The 24,829-nt window shown below is 35.4% G+C and overlaps 1 protein-coding gene across 2 annotated transcripts in view; it reads right to left on the bottom strand.

Moving 5' to 3' along the window:
- Positions 1–57: 57 nt before the first annotated feature.
- The window catches only part of syne1a (spectrin repeat containing, nuclear envelope 1a), a 238,807-nt gene continuing 214,035 nt past the window's right edge, over positions 58–24,829 (bottom strand). For both annotated transcript variants that reach the window (XM_087298227.2, XM_087298228.1), the window contains 21 exons: positions 23,450–23,575; positions 22,347–22,502; positions 21,628–21,786; positions 19,944–20,110; positions 16,544–16,706; positions 15,459–15,646; positions 14,504–14,654; positions 14,116–14,298; positions 13,515–13,652; positions 12,641–12,832; positions 10,349–10,649; positions 10,159–10,227; positions 8,007–8,110; positions 7,796–7,922; positions 7,501–7,712; positions 5,589–5,789; positions 4,295–4,423; positions 3,716–3,928; positions 3,202–3,294; positions 2,621–2,679; positions 58–980 (listed from right to left, as the gene is read on the bottom strand). In XM_087298227.2, coding sequence (XP_087154353.1) covers positions 719–980; positions 2,621–2,679; positions 3,202–3,294; positions 3,716–3,928; positions 4,295–4,423; positions 5,589–5,789; positions 7,501–7,712; positions 7,796–7,922; positions 8,007–8,110; positions 10,159–10,227; positions 10,349–10,649; positions 12,641–12,832; positions 13,515–13,652; positions 14,116–14,298; positions 14,504–14,654; positions 15,459–15,646; positions 16,544–16,706; positions 19,944–20,110; positions 21,628–21,786; positions 22,347–22,502; positions 23,450–23,575 — 3,393 coding nt within the window. In that variant the 3' untranslated portion in view covers positions 58–718. The remainder of the gene's footprint in view (positions 981–2,620; positions 2,680–3,201; positions 3,295–3,715; positions 3,929–4,294; positions 4,424–5,588; positions 5,790–7,500; positions 7,713–7,795; positions 7,923–8,006; positions 8,111–10,158; positions 10,228–10,348; positions 10,650–12,640; positions 12,833–13,514; positions 13,653–14,115; positions 14,299–14,503; positions 14,655–15,458; positions 15,647–16,543; positions 16,707–19,943; positions 20,111–21,627; positions 21,787–22,346; positions 22,503–23,449; positions 23,576–24,829) is intronic.

Genomic DNA, 24,829 nt, shown 5'->3' with positions numbered 1-24,829 from the left:
TTAAGAAACTTAAAGGCACACTTGCAGAATTTATATATACATATATATATATATATATTAAATGAAAAGATGTGTCTTTATTGTCAGCATTAGCAAACTGTACATACATAAATAGGCATAAACATTGTAATCATAATTAATGTTTTGTCACATTTTCATTGTCATAACACACAAATTAAGATACAATAATTAGATATCGGTAATAAAAGCACGCGTCTCTCATGGAGCTACATCAGTTACTGTTTTACATTTTGGGATTTAAAAAAAGTAAATCCATGCCATAAAATAAAAATTTGAATTGCCATGCAAAATCTTATTTAAATAATAATAATAATAATAACAATGAAAATATTTTTTTCTACAGTTTTAAATAATAAAAAAATAAAAAATTAACACTTTTCTTAGTCTAAGCAAATAATTTTGGCCATTTTCGTGGACGGTATAAGTGCAGTACCTTTTGCGTATGTCAGTGCTATTAAATACATAATATATGATTTATTTCTCTTCCGTTTCTTTGTACAGAAGAGCTTCACCAGATTGACTGTCCAACACTAGTCTACATTGCAATGAGTTCAATAGTACGCATTTAGTGAAAAATGAAATTAGCAGCAGTAACTGTACAGGAACAGGAACATGTGTTCCTGGACATGTGGACAGAAACACATTCTGTGACCTGCAGTGAATTACAGGACGTATAAAAGCGTCAGTCAGTAAAATCTCATACAGGAGGTGGGCCATTGGTGTAGCGCAGCATGGGATGAAAAGAGCGAGCGAAGTTGTTTGCGAGGGTACAGCTGTAGTCCTGCTCAGTCATGGGAACCAGACAGGTCAGGCCCACTATGAGCAGCAGGAGGAGCTGCAGTGGCAGAGCCGCCCGGAGCACTCGCAGGAGGAAGGGCTGGCAGCGAACCACAGCAGCGCCACCTTGTGACCCGGAGGAACCAGAGCGAGACGAATCGCAGCCAGAACCTCTGGCCAACCTACAAAACATCAGAACAATAATAGATGATCAAATATTAGGCCATTCAAATAATGAGCGCACACATAAATATTCAAAACTTGTGTTAGTCAGATTATTGTATGCTATTGAGTGATTTATTTTAAATAAATGCTTTTATTCTCAGCTTAAATTATTAAAAACATTTTCAGTGAAATAAAATATAAACTTTAAATGAAAATTGAAAATTAGAAGTTGCTTTGGCAACTAAGTGAAATAGTTTTAAGTATTATTAAAGCTAAAACTAGAAAAAAAAGATTAAAATAATAACTAAAAGTAACTTCAAAATGAAAAAGTAAAAACTAATTGAAAAATATTATAAATATATAGTAAAATATGCAGTTGAAGTCAGAATTATTAGCCCCCTGTTTATTCTTTCTCCATTTTCTGTTTAACAGAGAGAAGATTTTTAAACACATTTCTGAGCATAATAGTTTTAATAACTCATTTAAAAACAACTGATTTATTTTATCTATTGCCATGATGACAGTAAATAATATTTTACTAGATATGTTTCAAGACACTTCTATACAGCTTAAAGTGACATTAAAAGGCTTAACTGAGTTAATTAGGTTAACTAGCAGGTTAGGGTATTTACGCAAGTTATTGTATAATGATGATTTGTTATGTAGACTATAAAAAATATAAATAATGAAAAATATTTAATAATCATTTTGATGTTTTTTTTTTCAATTTTTTTTTTTATTAAAAACAGCTTTTATTCTAGTCAAAATAAAACAAATTAGACTTTCTCCAGAAGAAAAAATTTATCAGACATACTGTGAAATATTCCTTGCTGTTAAACATCATTTGGGAAATATTTAAAAATAAAAAAAAGGGGGGCTAATAATTCTGACTTCAACTGAAGATCACAAACCCAATTTTTCTGTTTTTTTTCCACCCAAGGACAAATTTCCATTCACAACTCACAAGTTATTAGTCACTGTTTTTCTATTTGCATATAGTCATACATTTAGTCACGTGCTGACAGACTTACAGGACAAATAGCTTCTATATTTGTCATGATCAAAGATACATACATATTCTGTAATACTTCACAATATATTTCACTAACAAGTCATAACAAACATGATGTAATGCTTAGCAAATCAGTAGATCAAGTGCATTAAATACTGTTTCATGGCACTTCTATTTACCAAAAGGTAAATTAAATAAGACATTGTTAAGCATTACACTCATGTTATGTTTGTTAATGAAAGTTATTATAAAGTTTAACCCAATATGGCTGTTCTTTTCTCTGTTACAAGGCAGAGATGTACAACATGACAGCATTACCAAAGTAAAATGGCAAAAAATATTATGAAAGCAAAAACAAAAAAGAATCACATGGTTGGAAAATGACATTTCAAACTTTTCAAATGGCATCAAGAATGGAGAAAGATGATGGACCTTTTGTGTTCACAGGACACTGTCAGACTCAATATTATGTTCTTGGGGAAAATAACACATCAGATTACTACGAATCCTTGACTGGGAACCAAAACAAATAGATTTCTTAGAAGTGAAGCGCCCGCACACAGAGGACTCTGATGGGGTGGATTTGTGGATCTGGAAGAAGTCCATCATCTCCCCCTGCATTCTAAAGCCCAGAGAGAAGGGTACCTGTGACGGCGAAGCCTGGATGAGGATCCTGGATCTGACACACTACATTTGCCTCGTAGCTGTTGTGCAATGAGCAAAAGGGAGGGAGGGGGGTAAAAGAAAGAAAGAATGTTTCAGTCCCAGCAAATAAAGACAAAGCTTGTGGTGACAAGCAGAAACATATAGCCAGGCCATCAGTATAATCACAAACCCGTCACAACCAAACAAAACGCAGCAGCAAAAATAGGTGGCAATGACAAAATGAAAAGGAAATATCGCAAGACGCAAGAAACCTGGCTTTCCATGCAGACACCTTCAAACAAACATAACAAAGCTTGATTTGATCAAAGCACGTCTGAAAGGTAAAGCCAGCATTTCTTGTATAAATTTCAATAGAAGTAAAGTACTTCCAAACATCTTGCAGTTTTTTTCAGAGGGGGGTGAGCAAATATCCTGGGGGATTTTGTCAATGAAGAAAATGAAACTGGACGAATCTATTGAAAATGTCCCCATGATATAAGCTCAACCACCTCACATTAGCAGGGGAGTGACCTTCACGCCATGCCTGAAATAATAAGAAAAAAATGGAGGAGGTGCATTACCGATTGTCGTTTAGTGGAAACGCTGACCTCTGAAACAGGACTGACCGATCCAGAAGTTTCTGTCTCATCCGTTACAGACCAGAGGGAAGCATCCTGTGAGTTGGTGAAGATCTGAGTTTTAGCGTTGAAATGAAATCGAAGAAAGTCTCTAACATATTAATAAACTGGCTGATGGAAAACTGATGGATGATTTTACTCACTCACACCAGGTCATCAAATGTAGGTGGCTTCTTTTTTCAGTAGAACATTAAAAAAGAGTTGTAGCTGAAACCATAGTGCTTGGTAATTCATAATAATCTTGAAAAAGCTATTTCAGTTTCTTGCACCGACCGATCGTTTTCCCTTCACAAGCCCTCCGTTTATCATAAAGAACCACAGGAATTCATTTTGTTTCACCTGTACATGTTTTTTTACTCTTAAAGTGCTGGTACCCACTGACCTGCATATTAGGAATTACCAATGACCATGTTTTCAGCTTAAAATAATGCAGTGTGAATTTAATATGTAGACTGACCTGTCTGTTCCCAGAATCCTGGAGTTCTTTTTCCAGCATCTCCAGGTCTGTTTCTACGGCCTTCAGGAGCAGTCGCAGGCGGTTAGCGATGACGTGCACTCTCTCCTGGGCCTCCAGACACTCGTTGCCATGAGCCTGTACCAGCAGCTGACCTGAGAGCTCCTGCAGACCATCCACTTTCTGCTCCGTCTCCGTCAGTTCACGCTGGATTTGCTGCAGGCAAACATTTGTCAATGTATTCTAAGGTTACACTTTATCTTGATGGTCCCCTTTAGGCATTCTGTTGACTATAACAAGAACAGCTATCGTTAGAGTATTAATAGACTTGCTGCTTAATATGTCTACCAACAAACTATAAGCAACTTTGCATAGATGCCAACTTATTCAATGAACTTTAACCCAACAATCCACTAGTACACAAAAAAGTGTCATATTATTCTTAGCTTTTTTACATGCTATAATCAGCATACTAAAGGCTACAAGCTTTCTATTCTCCGTTTTTATTTATTATGCATAAAGTCCCAATTTTTTCAGCACAAGTCTCTCCATACAAAGAAGTTTTGACCCGTTCTGATGTACCTTTAGCGCTCTGTGATGTGCTCGTAGTGTATGTCGATCGAGCCCTGATGCGATTGGGATGATCTCATTCCTTCGCCGATCAATGTTTTCCAGCCAGAGAAGAAGACCGTGACTCAACTCATGAAACTCCTGTAGAAAAGCAAAAAGTGTGAGTTAGTCACAGTAATTTTGATTATTTCAAGGTAAACTACCTAGAAACTAAGAAAGATTTTTAAATGGTCTTAAAAGATACCCAATGGAGCATTTATTTAATAAAAAAATACAATAAAACAGGAACATTGTGCCATTATATTATAAAGTAGCTGTTTTGTTTTTTATATATATTTAATTTATTTATATTTAAAGCTGAATTTAAGCATAACTACTCAAGTGATGAGACTTACTTAATAATCGGAATGGTTTTGTTTTTTTATATAGTTTAGTAGTTTCTGTCCAGAACCAGGAAATCAGAGCACAGCAAATCTGTCCCTCAGGTCTCTACACTGGCTCCCAATTACATTAAGAATAGATTTTACTTGTATAATTACTTGTTGATAAATCACTAAATGGCCTAGAACCTCAATACATTACAGATATGCTCCCTGAATACAAACCTAATAGATCCCTCAGATCATTAGGATCAAATAAATTAGAAATTCCAAGAGTTCAGTCAAAGCAGGGTGAATCTGCCTTCAGCTACTATGCCCCTGCTGCTGGAATCAGCTTCCAGAAATGATCAGATGTGCTCCAACATTAGGTTCATTCAAATCAAGACTTAAAACAACTCTGTTTAGATGTGCCTTTACTGAATGACCACTGTGCTACATCCGACAGATTGCACTATTATGTCTTTCTTTTCTTTTTCATTCTTTTATAACCTGTTTTAACACATTTTAATCTGTTTTTATCTGTTTTAATAATTTTTGTATTATTTTAATCATTTTATTTTCTTGTTTCTTTTATTCTTGTTTATGTAAATCACTTGCATATGCTTAATAAATAAACTTGCCCTGCCTTGTTATTTTATTATTGTCAATAAAATTAATTATTAATAATAATTAATAATATTTAATCAATATCATTATTAATATTAATATTAAAAATAGGTCTTAAAAATATGCCTTACCAATTTTGAAAACAGAAGTGTTTCTTTAATGAATGAAAGTTCAATAGAAATGCATTTATTCCAAAAAATATTGTCGTAGCATAATATATGTCAGTAAAGTCATTATCGATCAATGCAATGCATCCATCACTATTCTAATCCTAAATAAAAGTATTTCTTTCTAAAAAACAGTAAAGAAATGCAATGTACCTGACACTGCATCAGCGCATCCTGCAGTGCTGTTCTCCAGTCCTTCAGTGATTTGCCCAGTTGATCCCAGCGTGAGTTCATCTCCTTCAGTTTAGCCTTCAGAACCTTACTCTCGTCTGAGTCTGACTGGACAAGCGCAACACTATTTAAGTTGATGGACAGTACTTTGGACTTATGGGAATCCATGGCCTTCTGTAGGTCCTGTTGGGACACAAGAACAAAGTGTGTGATTTGTGTCGTGTTTTGTTGTTTAAAAGGAATGTTCATTTACTGACAGAATACATCATGAATCCATCTTCCAAATGGGGTTTTTGTCTAACCCAGAATCACTATTGTGGGCCTATATTAAATGTTTATATGGGTTTTATTTTAAGTCTGTTTGGCTGACCTCTGCTCAAAATGAATATAATACTTGCATGACTTGTCAACACATACACATTTTCCACAAGAAGCATGCAGTAGAGCACCAGAAGTTAACTGCTGTAGTGCAAGTCTTGTTTTGGTTCAACAGGTTCACTTTGGAATCTATGCACGTTTTAGTTTGTGCAAGTAAAAATAAACAGTGTAATCAGATGCTCCAACAGCCTCAGAATGTGGATTAGCAGGGTGCTGTGGATTTCCTTTGGTTTATTTCTGTTGCTGACATCCTGCCTGATTTGAAATGTCTGTGTGGGTGCAAGCAAGATTTATTTTACAGTATGTACATGTGATCAGCCCACTCGTGAAGCTGTCAGTGCCAAATGTATCTGTTTAAGCATGGCTGACTGTTATATTTTACAGTCACGCCAAATACAAAAGACAGATTTCATTTTGAATGTGATTTTGGGGATTTGCTGTAAAACGACTGTGAATTGTCACTGTACAATATACAGGTGAGGCATTTATAAAGTGTTTTATCAACACCATGCATTTTACTAAAGGTATATAATTTGACAATGTTGCCATTAATATACTAACACTGAGAATTTTTTTTTTTTGGAGTCAGAATGTTTTTCACTAACATTAGGGTACATTAAACTGATCCAAAACTAAATTGGTCAAAAAACAAAATTGCCAGCAACATTTTTAAAATGATTTCTGAGATCCATGTGGTGGACTGGCATGATGTCTGTTAAAATGTCATCCCGCAAATGAATAACAGTTTAAAATAAATCAGATACATACATTTTTCAGTAGTATAATAAATTATGTTCATCTTTTGAACACCAATGTACACAAATGTTTTTCCCCTACATCGTGTGGTTCTTAAATGCCATCTTATTTTTACCAGCAACAGAGCTGTTCAGGCATGTTGCCAATTTGTAAGGCAACACAGAAGACTCATCCACTCTTGGAATTTCTAATGGGCTATTATCTTGATTTATGTTGTAGAATTGAAAAATCTATACAAGTAGCGCTAGCCACGGCCATTACTTTACTCATAAATTGAAAACTGCTTGAAAAAACAAAAAAGAAAAACATTATCTATCCAGAGGGAACCCTTGGCGATATATATATCCATTAGGATGATTCTTGACTGAAGGCATAACAAGGTGTTGTGACTATAATTTTGTAGCTATTATTTAAGAAACTACATTCCAGTGTTCAAATATTTCAATTGTCCACTTGATTTCAGGCCTGTACACAGAACAACTCTCAAAATCGTATTTGCTATGTTATAAGCTAGGACCAGAATTGTGTCTGAAAATGAATATAGCCATGACTGAAAACATGGCATGAAAACATGTTTTTCTTCTGGCTAATTTTATGGTCATTTTATGCTCTAAATGACAAAATCTATAAAAAATCTTGTCAGCAATTTGCAGAACAAATAATTTTTTTACTCAAACACATAACCATCAGTTTTATATCCAGAGGAACATAATTTCTTCCAAGACTCTCTGTTGTCATAAGCCAAGCAGGCAACACAAACCTTGAGTCTTCGAATTCTCTGCTCAATAGTGTGTATGTCTGCACTAAGGTCTCTCCCCCTCAGCTCTGCTAACTCTGCCTCCGCCTCTTCAAGCCATGCCTCCATGTCCTCCAGGTCAGAGGTTATCTGTTGCCAGAGCAGCAGGTCTTCAGTCTGTCTGTGCTCTAAATCTCCAGACTGAGCCTGGATCAGTTCCCAGCGCTCGATCACACCTGAAACATAACAGTCACCACAATAGCATCAGATTGAAGCATAGACGTGTGCACAGCAGCCTAAGCATCAATGCGGGACTGACCTGTGCTCTGTGTCTCTGTGTTATCAGGGTTGCTCAGGCCTGACAGGTTCTCCTCGTCCTCCTCCAGCTCTCCCTCAACCCTCTTGACCATGTTCAGACTGCCACGACAGTCGTCCATTAGACGCATCTGTTCAAAGCAAAAAAACAAATCAACCATTTATTCATGTTTGATTGCAGATTAAAGCCAGTGGCACACTAAATCTGAACTCACGTAGCCCATGTAGGAGGTGTCATGAGCATCCATAGAGCCGTCCGTCTGTTGCAGGCTATAGCGGCTGCTGTCCAGCATAGTGTCTAACAGCCGAACTGCCTCTCCTGTGGGAAATAATGTATTGATTAACTCAGGATGTTACGTGAGTACCTTTGAAATAAGGCTTATTCACAATACAGACACTTTGTGTCCACAGTATTAGTATATTAATGTTGTTAGCTTGTTAAGTTTTATTTGCTGAATATGAAATGGAAATGTTACTTAGAAAAGCTTTTGTTCTGCTGTCAACAAATATTTAGCTTTAATAGTAAAATAGGAAACAATTTACATGCACCCTCATAATGCAATAATGGAATATTGGGATTTACATCATATAAACAATAATTTTATTTATATAATTTTTTATTAAAATTTCTAGTCAGGGGTTTTCTCCTGAGACTGCTGCCCCCACAACCTGGCCCCGGAAAAGCAGATGAAAATGAATGAATGAATTTGATATATAAAATAATAACTGTAGTAAAACCACAATAAACTGTAGTGCACTCTGGATAACTTTCTAATAAGTACATAAAATGTGTTTTGCTTTTGATGTAAGTGCACTAATAGACATTAGCTGGGTTTCTATCATTTTGAAGCATTACATAAGAAACGATGATGAAAATGCAAAATTTTGAATAAAAATCTCCTGATAATGCTTAAGTTTTACACTTGCATGGATTTTAATGCAAAAAAGAATTAATGTTGAATAAAAGGAGATGCATTTGCCATATCACTTGTTATCTCTTGGTGGCTAGGTTACCAATACAACAGTCAGCCCCTCAAACAACTTAATGGAAACCCACCTAATTCACTTTGTTGTCTTACTCTAATTCACCTAATTTGCTTTTTTTGTAACTTTGAAAAAATTCCCTACATGTTAGGATAAATAAAGTTATAAACATGGTGGTTATGCAGGAGATGTCTTTGTAAATACAGTTCAACTTGTGGCATGTATGCAGTTCCAACAATTAGGCAATATGAACTATATTAGCTTTTCAAAGGAATCTGCTTTTTTTAAATACTTGTAGTTATTACTGTATTCAGCAACTATTTTCAACAACAATAATAAAAAGGTTTCTTAAACACACTCTGAGATCATCTCAAACAACAGTGGAGTTTCCCTGTAGTACCTGTAGAATCAATGGCAAAATTGAGCTTTGCCATCACAGGAATAAACTGCATTTTAATATATAATAAAATAGAAAATAGTTATTTAATATTGTAATTATATTTTATAATATTACTGTTTTATTTTCTGATTAAATAAATGCAGCCTTAATGAGTCTTAGATACATAAAAAAAAAATTCACCAGAAAGCACATCAGAAGTGCTGTTCAGCGACGCACAGTGTCGCGCCACACAGCGCCATGCATTTTAGAATTCTAAACATGGGTTTCTATCAGGGTACACACACCGGTGCCACAAGTCGGCCGCTGTCCGTGGCGCCCAGCCACGACTCAGGACACTGTTCATATTTCTGCAGCGCCACAGAGCACCATGTGAATAGTTTCAATTTAAATAGCATACGAATGTGCTTGTCTGGTTTGCGATACTTTCAACTGTCATGTGCGTGCCAGGTCGCAGCGCTGAGCAGCACATCCGGTGTGTGACGCCCTTAAGTGTAAACAGAAATGTATTGCTGCTAGCCTTAAATAACTATTTAATAACTACTAATAACTACAACTATTTTAAATATGTCTCTGATTTTAGAGTATGTTGCCTCACTCAGATTTTTGGCTTCTTTATTCTGCTTTCAACATACAGTATTAAATGACAGGGACCACATCCTTATGATCTATTGACCTGATTTAATGAACAACATCACATTAATTATTTTCCAATTTCACCAAATTCCTAACTTGTGATGTTATTGGCTTATTTTATTGGTGCCATTAAACAATTTTCTCCTATTTTCCCCACATTTAATGCCTATTTGCGTCATTCACTATGAAAAATGTAAATGCAACAAACCAGAACTCTATCAAATGTCTGACATGCACTTTTTTAAAAAGCATGCAATAGTGCAGTTCATGCAATATGACATTTGAAAAAGGACACTTTAGCATGCAGTGTAGTTTGGCGTTAATTTGGCATGCCGCAATTTATTGCCTACCAGAAGAGGACCTCAAAGTGTTTTCTGTTAGTTTTATATAAGCCTCAGGGCTCTCAGGAATCACTACATCTGTGGAAAAGAAATACACAACAACACACACCAATAGTTTATAAAAAAAACCCTACTGAAGGAGGTGGACACATAGTCGAAGGATCACCTCTTAAACATCCATCCAATCAAATGCACTCACCAGTAAGTGCTGCAGTAGCCATACACAGCAAATCCTCATCCTCATCTTTCTGTCTGACCCGCTCTGCAGACATGGTGTGGCTCATTGGCTCCAGGTCATAATCGTGGTCCCATTCCAGCGGGATAGAGTCTACGCTGGCTGGGGTGTCCCGTCCTGAACCATTTGTGCGAGCAGGAGCATTGGCAGCTGAAGAGGGTCTGCTGGATGCCTGCTGAATGGCACCATCCTCACCCCACTGAAGGTCTGACAGGTCATCTGATTCGAATTCATGATCTGAGCCTTCACATTCATCATCGGTTAGCTGCCAGACAGAAATAACCAATGTTACACCAAAGAAGCAAAAGCTGAGATACAAAAGATTCTTATTATGTGATTGGCTATGTTTCAGCTGCAAAAACGTACTTAGTTACACAATAAAAAAAATCTTAATTTGTTCACAGTATTTCTAATGATACTTTTCTTGTTGAGGAAGTATTTGCATTAGTTTGGCTTGATTAAAAAAAAATAACTGCCAATATTATTAGCCCCATATGATTTTTTCCCCAATTAGCTAGAGGACAAACCATTGTTGTCCAATGAATTGCTTCGTTAACTTGCCTAGCTGAACTTATTAAACTAGATAAGCCCTTAAAATGTGCTTTAAAAGGTTCAAGAAACCCTTGAGTACTTTTTTGAGATTTTAACAGATTTGTGTGTGTTGAGCATCAGTTAAGACAACGTTAGCACCTGTCAGCTTTACTTGTGGGGAAAACTGGATAATTTTGAGCTTTTGTTAGCTAATTTTAGCTTCAGAGTTTAAAATAATTTTTAAAGTGGAATCAAAATTGGTGACGTAGTGCGAATCTGCTAGTGAAGTGATGACGCCTCGGTTTCTCATTATTATTCTATATTATATTCTATATATTTTTATATATAGCTTAGTTTCTTATGAGAAGACCCTGCTTCTTAATTATTCATGACTGCATGTGCTTTCTGAAGGCAAGGCAGATCTGCCAAGCTGTGAGACCCAATGACTTGGTGAGATCGTGTCCATGGACTCCGCCTACGGCACGCAGCATTTAGCTGTTCATAAAGAGTATTATGTGTTTGTTTCCATGATTCACAGGGTTTGGTGCATGTTTTTCCCTGCAATGCTGTCAGGGCCAATACAGCATAGCTGTTTGTGTGAAGCAAGCATTTTTGTCGGGAGAGCAGTACAAGAATCGGACAATGGCGGACTTTTTGTTTTATCAGTTGAGTTCATTCTCATTTAGACACATCGCCTTTATCATTGCTGCTGTGTTCGCCTATGTTTAAAATCCTCCAGATTACAGACAGGGCTAATGGTCGAAATAGACAGGGCAAGAGACCTACTGCACTAAGTCTGCATTCAGACCCAGGGATTGAGGAGAAGAGAAGTCCTCATTTATAATATAAACACAATTATCTTGTATAATGATACAAATTATGATCATATGCATATGAAATAACGAATAACAAATGTAGCAAGGCATTAAGTTACTGTTTATTTCTTTGCATTTTAACCATGAATCTCCTCACAGTTTGTGTCTGATTTTGTGAGCCAACTGACAACAGTTGTTCGCTCCCCTCTTTCTCCCCTGCTCTGCTGGCCACGCCCACTCCACCCTCTGGTCGCAGTGCTCCACGCCTATTATGATGCATTTTTTGAAAAAATTCTGAGTTAGACTTGAATCGAAAGAGAGCGGTTTCATGGCACTTTAAGGTGAATACTAGTATCTTGCGAAATAACTAGTAAAAAATTAAGTATTTTTACCACAGGTAATGAACTATAATTTAATAACAGAGCTAATAATTTTGCCTTCAACTGTATACACACAATATAATGCAGCTTCTGGTAAAATTAAAAGAAGGAGGCACAACACCGCACAATGACCTCACAACACTTGATGAACAAGTGAGGTAGGATGAGGTAAGAAGCATAGTCAGTTTATCCAGTCCTCAACTAGACATACAGCACTGGAGCCCTGTAATACACAACTATAAAAATAGAAGACTAAAATAGAAGACACAATAGAGGTCTGTGTAAAATGATGTAGATGCTTCAGTAAATTAAGACTTGTGTCATATTTGCTTTTGCTAACACCTGTTCGGGTTTAGAGTACAGTTTATAGTAGATGATTCTTACAAAATACAATATTTTATACAACATTTCATAAGGAAATTGTAAAGAAATGTACAAGGAGCAAGGTTTTTGCAAAAATGCAGCCAGAAACATTTGTTTAAAAAGAGCCTGCATTCGCGCATGCATGTGTGAATCTGTGCTCATCTTACCGGCAATCGTGTGAGTTTCCTGTAGTAGCGATCCACCCGGCCGAACACCTCTCTACAGTATCTCTGCAGCTCATCCAGCTCCTCCTCAATGACAGCAGCATCCAGAGGCTCAGTCTTCTCCATCAGCACCTCCCCCTGCCCAAACACACTCTCCACCTTCGTATTGTTCAGACTGATCTCCTGCTTAAACGCCTGCCACACACAAGTTAAGCAATTTTAAATACACATTCAATGCAAATGTTGGCAAGTTAATAAAAAGAGTAAGGACTCCGTGGAGATCTGGAATACATATTGTGCATGCTTGTGAATTTTCTATGTATACACTTTTTTAGGCCATAAAAGTTAAGCTCTTACTTTGACTTCCTAAACACTTTATGAGTGCATGCTAATCTTTTTAAAAAAAATATATTTCTTTAATATTAGCAATGACATATGACAATGAAATGTTAATTGAATATTAAGTTCAGCATGAACCGGAAGCTGCAGCAGACTTATATCAGTATGATGACATATTTACGACTGAAACGGAATATTGAGTAGTGGAGGGAGTTTTGTTTTTGTGCTCCTCTTATCTTTCGCTTGCAGCAAACTAATGGTTGGAGGGGTTTGGTCAAGCTTATTTCACACAAGCTGTCAAGCTGACATGATCAGAGAAAAGCCACTGTTCCAGAGCAGACGTAAATGGTTAGATTTTTATGAAATATTACCAAAACAAATCATTTTTCCATGGATTAACTTTTTTTTTTTACCCTTAACCATGATTAATGTGTGATTTAAATTATATTATTATCAATATTGATTTTATTATACATTTTGAAACTATTTGCCTGACTGTTTGATGAAGGTGCAGGTGTTGAGCATGTACAGCCCTCACCTTTAGCTGTTTTATCTTGGCCTGAACATCACACTCTGAGAAATGCTCGATGTTGGTGAGCTGTAGGTCCATCTCGGTCAGCCATACCAGTATAACATCTCGGGCTGTCTCAAACTCCTCTCGCTGACCAATGAAATGCTGCAAGAAAAGAGAATAGAGGGTTAGTTAAACAAATTGCTCCTCAATGTACTTTCTATGTAGATATAAATAAATATATACACAACCAAGATTTTTTAAAGACATTTTCATGTGTGTTTTTTAAAAAGTCTGAAGCTCAAGAGTCCTAATCCAATCAATATACAGTAAATTATTGAGAAAAATTTAAACTTAAAATCATTACTTCACTTTTTAAAGCTATGTTATCCTTCAAAAAAGTATAATAAAATGCTTATTTTATGCATTTATTGATCTCATTATTATTAATATTCAAACAAAATTCAAATTAAAATTTTTTTTTTTTTAAATGACTTTCTTGCCACTGTCAGCCAATTGAATGCACACTTGCAAAATAACAGTATTGCCCACCCCCATAATAAATAAAAATAAATAATTTAAAATAATTATAATTCCAAATGGTTAAATTGTAATAGTAATATATCACCTTAAGCCTGCGCAAGATAGCAGCAACTCTCCTCTGAAGTATATCCCAGCGTCGGTTTCCATCATGCACCATTTGTCGTAGATGACAAGATGAGTCTGTGCGGTTCTCACGTGCCAGTCTTCGATACTGCTTATTGATCAACTCCAGCTGGGTCAGAAATTCTTGCACCTGTCTCTGAAACGCCTGTCATGCAAATAACAACATTAAATAATGTCCCCAAAAAAGTTTGATATTTACAAAGAAACTAGCAAAACTGACCCCCTACACCTTAAAGTGGAGTTATGTGTAGCATTGTTACAATAAATCCTAATTTTAGCATTTGTTTCAGTAATGATTGACTTTTGCAAGAAGTTGAAGTGAACTGGACTGTTGCCATAGATGAGATTACCTCAAACTTCTTGAGCTCCTCTTTAGCCACGATGTACAGCACTCCAGAGGAGTTTGGCAGAGCTGCTGTCCTCTCTGACACTTTCAGCCACTCCTCAAAACGAGAATAATCATCCAGAAACTTCTGCCACAATCTCCATGTCTCCTCAATCCTGCAGAAACACATAGATATTTTAAACACTGACACAGCTCGTATTGAAAATGTAAAATACAGGATCTATTTTTGAAGAAAAACATTTTTAGTTTGACAATATAAAATTCTGACACTGACAATTTTTAAACAAAGTCTCCAAAATCCAGTTTGCGAAAATACAGAAAATATTATCTACAAACTGCATTGTACATGAATAATATAAACTTTTGCATATTATTCAACAATATTACTGACATTAATATAAACCTGAATAAGTATAAATGTACACATTTACAGAATAAATAAATAAATTGAACACAGATTCCGTTTGGGCCTAAATTTATTAAATTTCAGCCAAGAGGCTTTCTAGAAAATATTTTATTTTAAGGCTGCAGCTGTTAGGCAGTTCATCATGTGCTGAAGTCGACTATGAAATATGAATAGTGACCAAGGCACACATGCTTCACACCTGTTTCTGGTTCAGTTTTACCCTAAATGGCTCATTTTTATCTTCAAGAGCATGGATATTTTCTTTCTTACTTTACAGTTAAGAAAGTATACATTTTTATTGTACTATGATTAAGGTGAAGTTTTTATTAGATGTAAAGACATTACCATGCAAAAGAATAAGTTATATATTATAAGTATGTCATATTTTGCCATATATTTAAAAATTATTATTTACCTATTTTCATTTAATGCAATTTAATGCAAATTGTGGAAAAATATGCTTTAAAATAAAAAAATCACACAAAACTTTTAAACAATAGTGTGTACTTGTACAAATAAACAGAAGCTTATACACAAACACAAACACACTCACTTGAGTCTCCTCTCCATAGCAATAGCACAGATGTTCCTCCAGCGGCGGTCCAGGCCACGTGTGGCCTGCTGTATGGATTCACACTCAGTCTCAGTGGCGCAGGCATCACAGTCATGCAGCAGCACCTCGCACAGGTTCAACACTGACGCCACACCGGTGCTGTGCTTCTCAATGTCACGCTGCAGATCCTGCACACAGATATCACAACATCTCACATCAGGATCTTTTCAGCTGTTTCTGCTTCAAGAATTCCAAATACGTTTCGTCTTGTTGCACCATTAGGTCCAGAAAATGAAAGAAACTTTGATGAATATTTGTGATTTTATTTTTCTGAAGCAGAAGGAGGATGATGACTGGTGCTGGGTAAAGCGAGGACACATTTTGATACCGAAACAGTAACTGGGTCAGATGAAGTCACCTTCTTATTTTGACTCAAGAGTTTTCAGTAGGCGGTTTTAAACTCTCATCTCACTTATAGAGATTTAAAAGGTCTTATAAATATAGCTAGAAGCTCAAGTCAAATGTAAATAAAAGACTTGAAATCCTTTTTTCCCCGCACTTTATTAACTTGTGTATGTAGATTTCAATTACAAAACATACTTACATTTTTCCTGCACTGACGCACAAATCTCCATTTCAGTAGTACTTAAATACTTAAAATTTTACAGTTTTACTCATGTTTGTGCTCTGAAGGTTTTGACAGAGGAATCTGTACATACACCATGTGCCTGTTTATACTGTATACAACATTTTTATTTTGCACTTTTCCCCCACATTGTTTGCAGTGTACTGATAAAAATACAAACTCTGTGCAACATCTCGGCTCAGATATGTAAAAAAAGAAAAACATTTTTTTTAAAATCTGACCTCAATGTTTAGATGTTGTGGAAGAAATGTATGCAAATAAGCACATTTTGAATTAATGTGCTTAAAGCTGCCATTTAAAAACTACTACAAAAAAAGTACAATTCTTAATATAATCAATCAACCGGGGAGGATAATGTTCCTCATTCACATGTAGTGTCTTACCTTAGTAAGCCTGTTATGTGACCGCATGTAAAGGAATGTGTGTGAGTGTATGTTACCTGTTGCTGGTTGAGTTTTCTCTGGATCTCATGTGAGTCGCAGGTTTCGTAGACGATGGGTCGTGAGAGTTCAGTTTCGATGTGAGCCAGCCAGGAGCGCAGACTGCTCATGTTCTTATCCAGCTGCTGCACGGCCACCAGCGTCTCCCTCAACTTCTTCACCCTACAGAAAAAAAAGAAAACAGAGTTAACACACTGTTAACATCAACAGCAGATTCTCTTGTATTTAATTTATCATCACAGACACAGAAAGTATCTCTGAAACTAAGAGCATGGAAAACATATATTAAGACTAAGTTACATAAACTGTGTGGTTCAGCCATTTGAGATCAACTCAAAATAAAATTTGCTTTTCAAAAAAACTATAAATATGTGTGATATATTTGTATTTTTGACAAGTCGTTTTGATTGGAAATACTTTTATAGCATTTCAACTTTGATAGAATATAATTTTATGTAATTTTAGTTAAGTTAGATACTTGAAATTTTTCATTTCCTATTAAATTTAGCTACTATACAAATGCAAAAACATTATTTAAAAACAATTTGACTGGATAAACAGAGACTACAGAAATTGAACTGCTGAAATGAAACAATAAAACAAAATTCATTATTTACATTTTAATTACTCTTACTATTATTTGTTATGTATTCAGTTTTTTTTACTTTTATATTATTTTTGTTATATATTCAGTTGTTTTTTATCAAACTAGAAATAAATGAAATTTAATCAGATTATTTACTGGGCATGTAAACAAAACATTACAAATTAGTTTTGCTTGCATGCTCAGTAAAAATTCAGATTAAATGTCATTTAGTTTAAACCATGCAAATACTCATATTGGTTAACTTTTACTTTTATTAAAGCTCTATTAGAAAATAATGATAAAACTCATTAAAAGCAACATGCAAACATTTTCATTAGCATCAATTTTTTAATACATTCTACAGATTCAGTAGCATATTTGTGAAGCTTCTTGGTGCCCTGATAACAGATGAAAGCTGTACTGAAAATAAAACAATATAAGCAGAGACAGAATAGACCCTGAAGTTGTCAGTGTTTCCTATATATCCTGACTGCATCTACAAATACAGAATCACATGCTCAACGCTCACACACACCACCATAGCATGTCTGAACTGTGCCATCATCCAGATCTCTATCTCAACTCAGATTAGATATAAAGCAAAGAGCACTGATGCAGAGTGGACATGTTTCGACTTCAGCTCACTTTGATGGAAACTTTGAGTGGAGTTGGTAAGATAAAGCCCTCATGTGTTACCCTGGTATGTGAATGATTAGGTTTGACTTCAAGCTACATTCCTAAAGACACACTGAGACTAAACCCACCACCACAACAAAAGCAGGTCATTAAATACAGTAATATTACACACATTTAACAAACTAATGTGTTTAGAGAAACTATTTCACTGATAATGACCATTTGAATAATCACTTATGTAGAGAAAATCCCATATTTCACTCACTAAAACACTATATTACAGACAGGCCAAAATATGAATTAAAATTTAAAATAATACACACCAACTTCAAGAAATAGAATCTGTAATATGTTAATAACAATCAAATGAATATTTTCCTGCCTGTTAATGTCACAGTCGCACTCGGGCAGATCTGAGTCCTGTCCAGGACATCCTGCCATGTTATCAGTGCCCATATCCAGCACCATTGAGCCTAATCCAATCGAGTGTGCCAGAATAAAGAAAAACTTCCACCCTGTAGAAATTCCCCTTCTCTTTAGTCTGGATAACAGTGTCCAGTGTTGCTCTGCTGCTCTTCTTAATGTGTGTGCAGTGTATGAGTGTGTGTGTAAACTGTTCCCAAGTGCAGGCATGAGCAGCTGAGTGACAAATACTGCTGAGGCTAAAATAAGACCACAGTCATTAGCATGTGCAGGTCAGAGGACTGGAATGTATGTCTTTGTCATTATTAATATAAACAAAAACTAAAAAAAAGTGTGTTTGTGTGGTTTTCAAGTGCTAAATGACAGCAACAACTTATAGCTTTAAAATTAAAATAAAAACAAAAATGAAGATAATTATCTTATGAAGATCATAATATCTGTATTTATATTCCGGCTTCATGTTCATACTCACTGCATTCCTCTGTGATTTTAGTGTGTCCTGCGGCTCTGTCTGTATTTGTTTACAGTGTGGCATATGTTTTACACCATTTTAACCCAGTTTTCCCATTTCCATCCAAACAGACATTTCTTTAAATAATACAGTGTATGCAAAACTGTTAGAATACATAAGAAAAAAAACATGACCATTGCTATTTAACCACTCCAACAACAACAACCATACTAACTAATAAATAATTAGATATTAAAAAATAATTTATTGAGGCTATATTCTTAATGAATAGTGAAAGGTGTTGAACCGTGTGTTCCCCACAATAAAATGTTACCATTATCTGCATTTACCTCATGTGTATTGTTCAAATTGACTACACTTTTGTTATGTTGGTGGCTGTTTTTGCTCCATTAACTTGCATTATAACCACTTTTTTATTGCATAGTCATGACACCATATAATCATGCACTTTTCATTGTTGGTGGTTTTCCCTACTGGTAAGAGGTAAAATTTGTTTTTTTTTAATGTTGATCATCAGTTGCCAACATTAACCAATGGGACAAAAACAGACATGAACATAAAAGTGTATTGTAAAAGATTTGTGTTTTGTATAGATTTTGAAAAATTCCAAAGCATTTTCTCAGAATATGTGTCAAAATAGGTTTAGTAGGTTTAAATCATAACAATTGCTGAAACAAAGAGAAAGTTGTGGCCTCAAAATCACCTCAGAGTGGATGAAAACATGCTTAACAGCACACAAGGGTTAAAAGCAACTGTTTATAAAATGTCTATATTTAGACAGCTAAGTTAACATACAGAATGTGTCTGTGTATTCTATCTGTGTTCAAAATGTATGTGCATGAGTGACTGTGTGTGTATACTTCACCATGAGCAACCCAATCCAAACAATCCAAATAAAAGCATGTCCACTACAATCTACTAGTAAGTGAGGACAGCAGCTGTCGCACTGATCTAATGCACACGAGTGAGAGTGAGAGAGAGAGAGAATGACACTCTCCCACACACAGGCCACAGTGAAATCCACACCACACATGTGAGAAGCTTCCAGTCCTGACTGCAGGAAACGCCACTGTACCAGTCAAATCCAGAGACGCCATGGTGTCATGTTTAAAATGCTGCTGCAATCTATTTCCTTTCCACCCACAGGCCATTGGCATGACAGACATGTTCATTTCATCACCCTCTATCTACACTCGCCCCTCTGCAAATGAACTCAATCTTTAAATTGAATAATTTTTAAATAAATAAATAAAATTTTCTCTCTGGTAATGTGAAGACTCACCTTGCTGCTATGAGGTCGAGCAGATGCTGCCAGCGCTCATTGACTTTGCAGAGTTTGTACTGGATTTCTGCAGCTTTGCTTTCATGGCTGGCCTGTGCCAGTCTCTCCCCCATCTGCTCCAGCTGACACTTGTTCTCCTCGACCACCGAGATCTCTTCCTGACAGTCCTGATAACAGAGAATGCACAAACTGAGTACAGAGTTTTATTTAAAATCAGCATGCTTTTTTAAAGCGTTCCAATTTAGTTTTTTTTAATATAAATTCAAAAGGAGTGCAGGTATTTTAAAGATATCACTTTAGGTCCAGTGAAGTTAAAGTGTTGTCTTCCAATAGAAAGAATCATAATTTTAGTCTTACTTCCTGCACAAACCAGTGTGCATTTGTAACACATTTTGCTTAAGCCAGTCTTTGGACTTCAAGCCTGTAAACAGATCTGACCAACCAGAGCAGAGTAGACTCTTAGAAAGGCGGGGTTTATAGAGAGTGAATTCTTGAACAAAGTTTTTAGACTGTTTCAGAGAGTTGATTCATCCATGTACAGCTGAAAACTAAATTATTAGCCATCCTGTGACATTTTTATTCTTTTTATATTTCTTTGAGTGCTGCTTAAACAAAATAATTGTAATAGCTAATTTATTTAGCCTTTGCCATGATGAAAGTACATAATATTGCACCTTTACTAATTATACTGTACTGCAGTATATGAGTATTCAATTTAAAGTGCAATTTAAAGGCTTACAAATGTCATTTACAATAGGTTAACTAGGCAAGTTAGGCTAATTAGGCAAGTCATTAGACAACAGTTCTCTTGCCAATCGGCTATTTGCACAGCTAGTGTTTTTCAGCCAATGATCACCTTCCGGTGAAAGGTTTATACAACTATTTTCCACTTTATAAGGTTATTTTTACAGCATTGATGTTGTAATGTAATTCAGATATAATCAGTTAAATAGACTTAAGCATTCATTTTGCTGTTAAAACTTAAAAAGAGACTAAAACCTGTTTAAATGCAGGCGCTGTCACTCGCAGCAGACTAGTGCTGAAACTCCATTGAAAATACTGGGATAAAATTCATTTCCATATTTTTAAAGACATGGCACAGAAAAATATAATTTAATGCATTGCTTCTTGTTTGGTCTGAGACCCACTTTATACTGTATCTCAGCCACGCAGTAAACATGGCTGTTTTTTTAAAGAAATCAGATCTTAAATGCAGTGATTTTGTATGGGATGACAATTAACCAGAAGCCCTGAGACTGGCTGACTGAACTTAAAAGTCAGTGTGCATATACCCCATTGAAAAAAAATATATAATAAGGGGGCTAATAATATTGGCCTTTACAGCAAAAAAAAAAAAAAAATTTTTACATATTTTTTTATTTCAGCCAAACCTAAAGAAATCAGACTTTCTCCAGAAGAAAAACTTACTAGGAAATGCTATGAAAATGCCTGGTTCTGTAAAAGATTACCTGGAAAATTATATTAATTGTATCTATTTTATGAGACAATTAATGTATGACGGTAAATAACCTTCAATAAACCAAAATCTACTGTTTGAAACATTAATCTTTCAAATTGCATATAGGTGCATTTTATAATCAGGACCACTAGGCTTAATTACTGAATAACACCTTTTAATGACTGCTTAATGTTCCTAAATGTTGTGATTGTACATTCACATCACCTTTGTGAGTTTCTCAATCATCTCCTCGATGCTGACGTCGCCGTTCTGTGAGACCTTGCTCTCCATGTGAGTCAGCCACTCACAAAGCTCTTTATTCTTCTCATTGAACACGGCCCATTCGTTCAGCCTCTCGCTCACCTGCTGCCGGCGCAGGCACAACTATAGAAAGTACAGACAGAGATCAATCAAACAATCTGTTCACTGAAGACTGATCATGATTAAAGGAAGAGCCTGTCAAGTGATGAGAGAAAGGGGAAATGTGTTGATGAGCAGAAAAAGAAAAGACATTTGTAAGATAGACAGGTGAAGTGTCATGGACTTTCTCGTGGTCTTTTCTTATTAAGAGACATCAGGGTAAAGAGGCACACTATCACTGTAATCCATTATACTGCCCTGCCATAAAAAAGCTATAAGAATAATAATCTCCCATTATCCCATTATATTTTCTATTATTCCATTGGCATGTTTCTCACAAACTTTGAATAAATTCATGCTTAGAACAATATCTTCCTAAATATAGCAAAAAATTTATACCTTACAAGAAACCCAGTCTTCAATGCAGATTTTAAGCAATATTTCAAGTTAATTTGCAGTGCACCTGTTTACATATTAATTTCTGGTGTTCATAAAACTCATAAAAAACTCATAAAAAAGCTTGCAGTGGTGGGTAAAATGTGTTAAAGTGTAAAAGAGATGTGAAGTGATTGAGTGATGTGTACCTGATGGCAGGTCTCCTCCCACTGTCTCTGAAGTAAAATCAGGCGCTCATGCAGGACTGTGAGGTCATCAGCACTGAGGCCGCTGGAGAGAGACTCCCTCAAAATACACAGACCGGCTACATCATCAGCCCAGCCTTCAATACTGCCCTCTAATTCCTGTCACACAAACATACACATATACACTTGAGCACATTGGAAAAATAAAAATAAAATTAAATTAAATTAAATCAAATTAAATTAAATAAAAAATTAAATTAAATAATATTAAATAAAATAAAACAATAAAATAAAATTGATTAATAAAATTAAGTATTATAAAAAATATAACAATAAAATAAAATAAAACAAACAAACAAACAAACAAATAAATAAACAAAATAAAAATTAAATAAAAATAAAATAAAATAAAATAAAATAAAATAAAATAAAATAAAATAAAATAAAATAAAATAAAATAAAATAAAATAAAATAAAATAAAATAAAATAAATGCAAGCTGTAAAAAAATACATTTTGGGAAAAATATTTTAAAATTTAAACTGAACAATCAAAAAGGTTTTTTATTATATGTCAAACTGTAACGCATTACAATAACTTGTTCACTAAAAATAAGGATAGTATGCCTTACAGACAAGATTTTAATGTCTGGATCCCACAAAAGTCATTCATATTCACAACTGTAGCTGCCTTCTACATTTATCATCATCAGGAAAACTGTCTGCACATATTCCAAGCACTTCTTAATCCTCAGAGTCTCTGCTAACATGTAGCCTTTATCATGATTAGCATTTATCTTGACTTCCTTCCTTCAGGCAAAGTCAAAGAAACTCTTGCTTATCAGTCTATGGATGTTACTTTCACACACCTTCACACATGGAAAAATCGACACTCTTCTGCAGATAAAAAATTAATCTGATCATCAGGGAATCGTACGCTACAAGGTTATTATTAATGCAGCATTCTACAGTATCAGACTACACAAGAATCATGTGCTATAATTATACAGATACTGCTGCTGAGGAAACAGTTAAATGTTTAAGCAGAAATAATCAGAAAAATCAGTTGCTGTGGAAGGTCATGATGAGTCAGATTTGTTTGAAATACCTTGCAGCGAATCTGTTCGGTGTGCAGCTCCTCATGGTGATCGAGTAAAGGCACCGAGAGCTTCTGCTTGAAGTCTCTCAGCTTTTCGTGTGATGCAGTGATTCCTTTCTCACACTGATCCCAGTCCTGCACACACAGCCAGAAAAAAATATTGTTAAATCATGAAAGTGTGAATATTTAAGCACTGCGCATATTTTTATGCAATTTTGCAGTTTCAGCAGCACACTTATAAATCACTGAAACATTCAGTTGAGCAATCTCTGAGCTCTAATGTGCATTCATATCACTCAGATGTTTAATCATCATCACATTGTTCATCATCAATAGAATAAAGTCATATGCAGTCAAGCCTGGTCAGAGCAAAGGGCAAAACATGACTGTCATGCAGAGATAAAGCAGTGCTGTACCTTCTATCACGTCATCCGAAAAAACAGAGTGATGTAAAAAAGAGAGGAGGAGAAAGAGAGACAGAGGCTGATGGAAATAGGAGCCATTTTCCTTTAGCAATCCCAAATTGTTGTCTGTGCCCCTGTGTGCTGCGTCAAAATGGAGCGGATGAATGTCTGTCCTGCTGCCCTGTGCTGGCAACACTGCACCGCGTCCTGTCTCCTACGCTACTTGAGAAATCTCTCTCTCTCACTGCCTCTTTCTCCCACTCTCTCTTTCATCCACCTCACAAGCACACAAAGCATCTCTCTCTCTCTCTCTCTCTCTCTCTCTCCATCTCTCTCTCTCTCGTTATGCTAGCCAGCCTCTATTTGCTCAGTAAGGTCAGATACAAAGTCCTTCACTGCCTCTCTTTTCTTTTAGGATGAGCAACAAGACATCCATTTATAGGTTTGCAGAAACTGTTCTTTGTGTTATTAGTAATCACAATAACTGGGTAATAATTAAGTAATAACGCTGAAACTTCCACTAAGCCTAATCTTTAGCCTTGTAGTTAGATCATACTACTGCAAAATATATATCTTAATAAGCACACTTTTGTTTTGCATTCAACAATGCACAAACTATTTTCATATTTAATATATTTGCAGATTAAAATAGATTTTAAAATAATGCCCTGAATGCATAAAACACCAAAAATACCAAAACAACCCAAAAATGAAAATAAGCTATTACCAGTTGTTAACATGTGAATAATGTACCTTTCTTGCATTTAATGTTTATTTTCTGATCATCAAGCGCTGTTAGCCATTGACTTGCATTATATGAATCAGGAAGAGCCATGATTTCATCTATAAAAATGATTTAAAGTCCTGGGAAAAAAAGTACATTTTTGATGGACTGAATAAAAAAAGACATTTTCATTTAAAAATGAACTATCTCTATTAGTTTATTTGGGGTTCTTCCACCCGACCACACTTTAACCTCTCATTT

The sequence above is a fragment of the Danio rerio genome, chromosome 20, assembly GCF_052040795.2.
Source record: "Danio rerio strain M-AB ecotype USA chromosome 20, GRCz13ab, whole genome shotgun sequence".
Classification (NCBI taxonomy): Eukaryota; Metazoa; Chordata; class Actinopteri; order Cypriniformes; family Danionidae; genus Danio; species Danio rerio.
This window is presented reverse-complemented; position numbering and strand designations above follow the sequence as displayed.